Source organism: Lygodium microphyllum, chromosome 16 (genome assembly GCF_053477565.2).
Source record: "Lygodium microphyllum isolate KBCC chromosome 16, Lygodium_microphyllum_v1.1.10, whole genome shotgun sequence".
Lineage (NCBI taxonomy): Eukaryota > Viridiplantae > Streptophyta > Polypodiopsida > Schizaeales > Lygodiaceae > Lygodium > Lygodium microphyllum.
The window spans coordinates 125,092,775-125,102,528 of NC_141150.1; the positions used below are offsets into that span (position 1 = coordinate 125,092,775).

General features: G+C 39.8%; 1 protein-coding gene across 1 annotated transcript; it reads left to right on the forward strand.

Annotated features, from left to right (window-relative positions):
• The first annotated feature begins 562 nt into the window (after positions 1 to 562).
• Positions 563 to 8,732, forward strand: LOC148023388 (uncharacterized). The gene is made up of 6 exons (XM_087695394.1): positions 563 to 886; positions 981 to 1,069; positions 1,169 to 1,367; positions 1,930 to 1,991; positions 2,108 to 2,321; positions 8,454 to 8,732. The coding sequence occupies exons 1-6, from the start codon at positions 563 to 565 to the stop codon at positions 8,730 to 8,732; spliced, it is 1,167 nt and encodes a 388-aa protein (XP_087551520.1).
• The last annotated feature ends 1,022 nt before the right edge of the window (positions 8,733 to 9,754 follow it).

A 9,754-nucleotide genomic window follows, 5' to 3' on the forward strand; every position in this document is an offset into this window, starting at 1 on the left:
GACTCATTGTGTCAACAACTTGTAGAGTGCAAGGAGAAGATTATGGGTCTTGAGAAAAGCTTGAATACAGTAAGGAGAAAACAAACAAAGCTTGGATATCAACAAAGGCAAAGAAGACTCAAGAATATAGAGAATCTAAAGCGTGGAGGTGGAGGTTGTGGCAAACAGATATAAGCAGTAAGGTAATGACATTTCTCTCTTCATGGTTTAAATAGATTATTTTATTTAATTTGGTGGTTCTTTTTAGGTCAATATTTTTGTTTCTAATGTAGTATTTATGTTGTTCTTTGTAGGTTATTACTCCAACCATATAAGGAATAGAAAGACGTGCTTAGAGCATCACAACACTATATGATGTCCTTCCTCCAATGCTAGTTGGGAATATAATGGAGGAGAAATGTTCAAGAAGGCAAAGAAGCAGTGTGTCTAAATACTTTCTTGAAAAGTTCTTGTTTGGAGCCAGGGGAAGTCCAAAGAACTGAAGGAGAAGAAGCTGAAAGCCTCTTTGTTGCCAAAGCCATCATCAATTAGATAGGTTTGTTAATCTATTAATAATAAGGTTATGGAGATGCTGGGGAAGCCCTTCCATATCACAGATACTTATGTTGGTAAGAAAAAAGACCTTAAATTTGATGAATTCAATAATATATTCTTTGATCTTCTTACTTTACAAAGAGCTATGATTAAATTTTATGACTTTTCCCATGAAGAGGCCAATGGGGTTGCAAAGTTTGTGATCAAGCTAAATGAGTCTGAGATTCTGAAGTCTAGAAAGCTTGAAAGGGTTTCAATAACTCTTATGAATAGAGCTCTTTTAACAAAAGGTGATTTATTCTTGAAAAAGGATCCAAAGCACTTTAGTGTTCAGACAAAGCAGCATATTTTGGTGGCTTGGGGCTTTTGAGGTGGATTCTGAGGATTTCAACATACTGCATTGGGATTTCCATCACACAACTATACCAGAGGTTATCAAAGTCTAGCAAGTAGGAGAAGAATTGTATGTTGAGGGTTTTGGGAGATACAAGGTGGAGTGGCATATGGCAGGTGATTTAAAGACTTTGAAATTTATGTATAATGTGTCAAAGGGGGCAAATGTTTGTACTGTATGTCTGCAGTAGTAGCAGCTGGGGAATGTAAGTCTTCAAATAGGAGCAAAACCCATTGACAGACATGTAAAGGACAATGGGCTCCAAGCAATTCTTGATATTCCTCTTACACATGTTCATATATGCACATTACATGCCCTTTGTAGGGTTATAGAAAAGCTAGTGCATCTCTATATAGGCTTTACATGGAAGCTCCAACCATTATCTGCTAGACAAGAGGCCATTAAAAAAGTTGTGGGCACCCATGCCATGTCCCTGCAAGTGCGAAAGACCTTTGTTTTTGGCATCCATTGTCCTTCTTGTGCTCTTTTCTTCGATTGAAAGCCCTCCCTTGAAGAGGAGTGTTTCTTACAAGCGTTTAACGTTATTTCTGGGTGGAGAAGCTTTGCCTTTGGGGATCCACATATATGTAGATCCAGGTTGTGTGTTGATTAATGACTTTCTCATCCATTTCTTCGTTACTATGCTTTGGCTTTATGGATGAACCTTTTTGAGTCTTGATCCGTTCAGAGGCTCTTTCTTGTACCTTGCCCTTTTGTTCTATTTAGTAAATGCTATTCCTAGAAATCCCTCTATTGGTGGTGTGAAGGCAAGGAGATTTCTAGGATTCCATGGAGAAATAGGAAAGATTAGCTCAAGAACAGGTGGATCCAACATCAAGTGGAATCAGTGGAAATCACTACACAATGCAATAAAAGATCATGGTGATGATGGCCAGGCCCGTAATAGGAAGGCAGCACTGTGGAAGGCATTAGACACAATATTTTTCTTCTGCGATAAGTCATTTTGGTAAGAGGGGGACCTGTCTGAGTATAAGAGGTAGCTCAATAAGTTCAAAAAATCCATGATAGAAGCATGGAGTGGTCAGCACTTTACACACTACATGAGATGTATTTTCCTACTTTACCTTTGATTACTTATAAAATGAATAATTTCAATTTTATTTTATGATTCAATCAAGTGACTCCATGCTTCTTCCGAATCTTACTCCCTGGTTTACAGCATATACTTTACAATCATACTCCCTGGTTTGTGAAAGAATATGGAAGTTTATCTATCTGGTCAACTCAAGGCATGGAGAAGTCCCATTATCAAGCAAGATCCAGATATTTCAGACACACAAGACATGGTGGTGGAAAAAACAAAGCAAACAATCTATTAGAAGTCTTCCAATGGTTTTACAGACAATACTGGCATAAAACAAAGTCAAAGGAGGTCAAAGTGTTATATGAGAGCTCAGATACAACAAGGACTATACAAATTTACTGAAAATAGACAGAGAGCATATAGGAGGTTAGATGCAAGAGAAAAGTTTTTACAATGGCTTGAAACTAAGCAAAGGAGGCAAAAGATGGACTTCAAGGCAGAGCTTGACTTGATGATGGATTTCCTTGCTCTTCTTTGGTGCTGTCTTTAATCTCCCACTCTATCGATCCTCTGCACTTCAAAAGCTCTTGTTTCCTATATCCCACTAGATTTTTCATATTCTCTTCACTACCTATATGTGCAAGGACATATGCACCTAGAGTAGCATAGTATGCTACCCTAGAGGCTACAACACTAGGCATATAGCCAAAGACCCTAATAGCTTCCTGCTTCTCTACAAGTATTATTTTTTCCACTCCCCTATGCAAGGGTTGAGATCCAACAACCCTTGAGAGGGCCTGCAAAGCTAGAAATGGAACTCCTGGATTTGTGCTAAATTTGTTGTGGTAAATTATAACTGTATATGTATTTATGTCACCTATGTAGTGACCCAAGCTTTGATTTCTGCCTGTGCCATGGGCCTTGAACCTTTTGCTCTCCCCAAGAACTTATTTGGGTCTTCAATGTCAATCTACAAAAATAAAAATCTTAATTTAGATACTTTGTTTCAATCCTTCATGTGAAAAAATATCAAATACAACTTATACCTATGGATTTTCATCATTTTCTATCAGCTCAGTTGAGTGAAGATTTATTGAGTTCTTTGGTTGAGTCTCTTGTGGCACTATTTCCTTAGCATTTTCAAATCCCATATCTTGAATATTTGTCTCCTTTGAATTTCTTGAAATTCCTCTTCTAATGGAAGGCCTTTGCTTTCATAAGGCACTCAAAGATCTGTGAAATATTGCCCTACTGTAGCTTTATCCAATAAAATTATCACCCTGGGTATACAATGTAGAGATGGGATCTATTGAACTATCTATAAAGCCTCTATCATTTTGGCCCCACTTTGCAAGGATGGCTAAATAATAGTCTTCCCTCAAGTCATAAAGATGTTGTATGTCATTGAGCAGGACATAATCTTTGTTGTTGATTCTGTAGCTTGGAAATGTTGGAATAGCCTGCAAAGGGTTTTCCAAGTCGATATCATCATCATTGATATTCTGCTCAACCTTGGTTAAATTATGGGTCTTGAATTTTGCAATATCAAAAACCCTCCAAGTTCTCCTCTCTTCCTATTCCTTTTGAAGCTCCTCAGCTGCATCATCAACCTCCTGTGCCTCAACATCAGCTGTCTCTACCTCTCCCTTTGCTTCAGATTTGGGAAGACTCTCTGATATCCATTGAAAGAATACAAGAAGTGCCATATCCTTTTCTAGAATCTCGTAATTACCATTGACATGCCACTCACATTTCTCCAATATCCTCTTGAAATCATTTTCAAGGAGATTCCACTTGTGGGGACAGGAAGATGACTTAGAGATATAGCTTGCCTCAACAACATCGGAGAAGTGGACATAATTGTCAACCCTATGTGTTGAGAATCAGCAATCACACTCAAACAGCCTCTTTGTATGGAGTCTCAGGGTCAAGAATATGCACGCTAACTTATCCCATATGCACAATGGTGCCTACTACAGTTTCCTACTTTCCTATAAAGCATTGTACTTGCTTTCTTTCTTAATGCAATGATAGTACTCTTTTCTTTTCAGTGAAGTGTCAATGTCATTGTCCACATACACAAGATTGTGTTTATGAGTCCAAGTCTCAATCTTGGAACCTAATTCACTTGTGTAACAAACAGTGTCCTTGTCTTCTCCATCATGAGTCCACACTTCTCATTTCATCCTCCATAGCTTTCGGTTTTGCCATGCTCTAGATCCCGCATTTCTCACATGGTATCAGAGCCCAGTTGGGCATGGCATTGCTTGTCTAGCCTCTCTTGAATCCTTTCAACCTAAGTCTAGCTCAATGTTAGCTCATGACTTCATCTCCCAACTCTACTCTCACTGAAGCTTCCATAGCCAGCAGCACCCTGTCAGATTGAGCTGCTTATATCTCACTCCACACGTCAAATCTCTTGAAGCTTCCTTCTGGAAAAGTATTCCCCAACTCACAAAGCTTCCCTGTATCACATCAATCCAGGACATTGGACCATTTGGAGCTCAGCATTGTGAAAATCCTCAATCTCTACTCTGTGTCTGCCATAGCCAGACATGACTTACCTTACTTGGAGCTTCCATAACTCTTCAACCAGGCCATTTCAGCCCACGATTTCTTCTAGGGAGTTGTTCCTCTGCTCAAGGCGCTTCATCCTGGCACAAAAATTGACTGCATTACTGCGCCCTGGCTCCAGCATTGCGGAAATCGCGGAATCCTGTCAGAACTGCGCCTGCTTCTGTTCGACGTGTCTGCGTGCTTCATACAGGCCACAATCTTGACGATTATGATAGGGCTTTGGTAGCCCATGAAGTCAGCTTCCTAGGCATGTAAAAATTTTTGAAAATGATCAAGTGTAGCTCCTGCAAACTGAAAAAAACCAGGCCCCTGTCTCAGAAACCCTAATTCCACCATAGCCAAAGCTTCAAAATTCTGACATTTTTCACTGTTTCTCTTACTGAAGTTATCAACAGTGATTTTAATCATTGAGCAATGCTCTCTAAAGTTCATTAAAATATTGTCACTCAGATCTGAAGGTATCAGCATCAAATCAAGAAGGGGAAGATCACTTGGATTTTAAAAGAGTAAAAGATTTTTGCAGATTTGGTATTCATTGACACTCAGTTAGTGTTTTTTAGCACTTGTGTCTCTCAACCAATTCTTTTGTTGCTCAAATCTAGTAAGTCTGAAGTTGATTTGCTACTGTTCCCGTAAGTCTAACATGGGCAAAGACTCTCCAAATGCTCGATTCAAAGGAGTCGGGTTCCACACTTGGCAAACCCGCATCAAGCTCATCCTGATGAAGAAGGGTCTCTGGGCCATCACAAATGGCAAAGAGAAGAAACCTCGGGACGCGGACCTTGCAACTACTTGGCAAAAGAATGATGACAGAGCACAGGCCATTATCAAACTGGAGCTAGACGACAGTTATATCCATCATGTGGATAACTGTGAGACCTCACAGGATACATGGAAAAGACTTTACACCCTGTTCGGTGCACAATCTAAACCATCAAAGTATGTTCTCCTAATTGAGTTCTTCAGGCTTGAAATGAAGTCCAGCACATCACTTGCCACACATCTTAATTACATGGAAGGACTCCTAACCCAACTTGCAGGAATCAACATTAAAATGGATGAAGATGTTTGCATCGGTGTTCTACTTAAGAGCTTGCCTCCTGAATATAATAATGTATCAACAACTTTAATCAACATGCCAAATCCTGAACTTGTTGATATCCAAGCATCACTGTTAGAAGAAGAAAAAAAGCTAAAAACTAAAGAACCAAGTACCTCTAGAGATGAGCATGCATTATATGTTGGCAACAAGTACAAAGGCAAGAAGGATCAGCTCTTCTGTGACTTCTGCAAAAGGACCGGACACACCGAGAAGTTCTGCCACGCAAGAAAGAGATCCCAAAAGGCCTATCTAGTCGCAGTCAAAGAAGAAGAAGAAAATGGAGCAAAGGAAGAAGAAGATGAAGATGAAGACCACCAGGATCGGAAGGACAAGACTCATCAGTCCTTGTACTCTCATAATTCTGATAGACTGTTTTAAAAGCCTTGTACTTCCTTGCCCTAATGCTTCCTGCCATAAGCTTTGTAAACTCCTTATGTAACTTGGCATTACAATCCCTGTACACTTTGTGAGGCCCCTGTTACAGCCTCTGGATGTCCACCATGTTTATGGTACCCACACTTAGCTTTTTTGTGACAGCCTCTGGTGTTTTGCCATGTCTGTGGTATGCCCACACTTTGTAGGTGGTTCTCATTACAGCCTCTACACACTTTGTGCCTTTTCTAGTTGTGATTGAGGAGGGGTATTGAGAATCAGCAATCACACTCAAACAGCCTCTTTGTATGGAGTCTCAGGGTCAAGAATATGCAGGCTAACTTATCCCATATGCACAATGGTGCCTACTGCAGTTTCCTACTTTCCTATAAAGCATTGTACTTGCTTCCTTTCTTAATGCAATGATAGTACTCTTTTCTTTTCAGTGAAGTGTCAATGTCATTGTCCACATACACAAGATTGTGTTTATGAGTCTAAGTCTCAATCTTGGAACCTAATTCACTTGTGTAACAAACAGTGTCCTTGTCTTCTCCATCATGAGTCCACACTTCTCATTTCATCCTCCATAGCTTCCGGTTTTGCCATGCTCTAGATCCCGCATTTCTCACACTATGATCCCTTGTGAAGAGGAGAAATACCTCTAACAAATCCATGAACCTATTTGAAAGGGATTGAAGGAGAGAATTGAGGTCCATTGGTGTGTTGAACATCTGTTGACAATTTAGATACATTTCCAGTACTCATAAGGAATTCAAAAACTTTGACCTCTGGAGCATCTTCAACATCCTCAACCTCTAGATCTGCAAATGAGAGCTTACTCTTACTCATCCTTGTAAATCTTGAGGAAAGGTAGATATTATTGAGCTGCACGAAAATGGAAGGGAAGGTAAAAAGAGGTATATGAGGAATTCGAATAGCTCAACGATGGTAAAAAAATATGCTATAAGAGGTGTAATTGGAATACGTAAGGATTATGGGCATGAAATCTTGGAAAAGGTCTTAGTAGTTAACTATTGATGAGTTGCGCGAAAATAGAAGGGAAGCTCAAAAAAGCTATATGAAGAATTCACGCAGCTCAACAATGGTAAAAAAATATGCTTTAAGGGTTGTAATTGGAATACTGAAGGCTAATGGGCATGAAATCTTGGGTGTAATTGGAATACTGAAAGCTAATGGGCATGAAATCTTGGTAGTTAACTATTGATGGGCCGCGCAAAAATAGAAGGGAAGCTCAAAAAAGCTATTTGAAGAATTCCTGCAGCTCGTCAATAGAGATTCATATGCCTGAAAGGCCAGGAGGTGTATGTGTGTGTGTGTGGAGTGTTATTGTGGATGAAAATGGGCAAGATATGAATGATGCAGAATGTAAAGTGTCATCATAAAATCCTTTTCCTTTTTATAGGTGAGAAATGTGACCGTTGCCTCACACGTGTGTAGCACATTTCCCAAGGCGCCACATGTGTGAGGCAACGATCACATTTCTCACCTATAAAAAGGCGAGGAGAAGGGCAATATTACTTTATATTCTCTCCATTCCAACCCATACCTTCCTATTTCGAATTCCATTTTCTTGCCTATACACATACATTGCACACACACCTATTGATGAGCTATGCGATTTTAGAAGGACACTCCCCCCACCTTCTCCATTGAATTCGCGTAGCTCATCAACATATCCTGATTCACACTTATTGCCAAGCAAGTCCAACTCACACCCTCTAAAAACCATACTATTTCTCATTGATGAGCTACGTGAATTAAGAAGGACACTCCACCCTTGTTCACTATTGAATTCACACAGCTCATCAACTGTCTGTTTTTCACCCTCATTGCTTAGCAAGGCCCATATTCAACCTATTCCCCAGCCCACACCCACTAAATAACATATTTTTGCCCATTCACGAGCTACGCGAATTTAGAAGAAGGCTCGCCATTTTCTTTACACAAATTTAGCACTGCTCATCAATGGAAATTTTTCTTCCCCAAGGCTAAGCTTTGCCACTTACATTGCTATTCTTTACCTCCTTTGCTTTTAGATATAGTCTTTCACATTGATAAGGTGTGAAAATTAGGAAGGGCACCTCTATCTCCTTGTGAACTGATTTCACATAGCTCATCAACACTTCTTTGTTATGGCTAGAACCAAGCAAACTGCAAGGAAGGAAAAGGTTGACCCTAGAGGCATACCAGCCAAGATATACAAGGGTTAGAGCCAGGAAAAGAAGAAGCCACCCATGACAAAGCAAAAGTTCAAACAGTATGTCACCTCCCTTAGCGAGATAAGGAGGACAGTGAAAGCATTGAACCTTGCAATACCAAGGCTACCTTTCCAAAGGCTATGTAGGCAGATTTGTGACCAGAGGAGTATTTCCATGAGATGGTAGAGATCAGCCCTTGATTGTCTCCAGGAGGCAGCTGAAGATTTCATCATTGAGTTTTTCCAGGACTCTTACATTTGTGTTGCCCATGCTCACAAAGTCACTCTCATGGATAAGGACATGGTTGTCCTTAGAGGACTGATGTATAGATTTAGTAAATTTCTTGAGCCCATACCATTCAGGGATGAAAAGACCTTCAACATATTGAATATACCTCCATGGAGGAAACCAAAGCCAGAGGATAAAAATTCCAATGAGGAGGAGGTCAAGTACAAAGATGAGGAAGGGGGACATAAGAGGAAAACCTAAGCAAGATGCAAGGAGGGGGATGGAAGAAGAGAGAAAGGCAATGGAGGAGAGTGAAGAGCAGCTAGCTTACCTGGAGCAGGAAATGAAGGTACTTTTCACCAAAGTTGATGCAGATGGATTCCTTGTAGTTGCCTTCCCTCCAGATGATATTGTGAAGAGAGAGGACTACATTGTCTTGGACCATGAGTGCCTGACACTACTTAGGGACATCAAGAGGGAGATAAATGACACCATTGTGCTAGCATCATTGAGGTAGGAGAAGTCTTATGCTAAATATTTTTATTCTTTTATTTCACAATATCAAAATCCCATCTTATTTGAATGTCTATGTTCTTGAAGGGTATTGATGCATAGTTTCCAGCTGGGAGTGCAACAAAAGGTGGAGGTTATTGATCCCTCCATATCAGTGTATCTTAGGAGGATGGACACTAAGGTTGCTTCATTTAAGCACTGGGTGGCCAAAATTGATATGGAGACCCTTGAAGTGGTCTTACTGCCCTATAATGAAGGGTAAGTCCTTTTAACCAGAGCTTCTGTAATTACAAGACTGATATAGATTTTCCAAAAGCCATTGGAGTCTAACATTTACAAATAATAATGATTTACGGAAGCCATTGGAGTCTTATTATCATAGACATAGTTGACAAGAAATGTTTTTATCTCAATTCTATGAGAGGATCACATGGTATAGCAAAACTATAAGCAATTTCATAAAACCTTCACTATGGTTACCTCAAATACTATATTAGGTCAACCACTAATTTCTAATACATTGATTGTTTTGTTTTGTATAGATGTGCAATGAGATTCATGTAGCTTCTGAAGAGTTGTCCACCAATGCCTCCAATCTTATCTACAGTTGAGTATCACCAAATCAAGGTACCTTGATCTCTTAGTTATGTTATACAATCATGGTTTTCTTCCTTTCTTAAGAGTAGTCTAATTTCTCCTTATTCATGTAGTGTCCAATCCAATCTGACTCCCACTCATGTGGATGGAGGGTTGTTATAAATGCTGAGAGG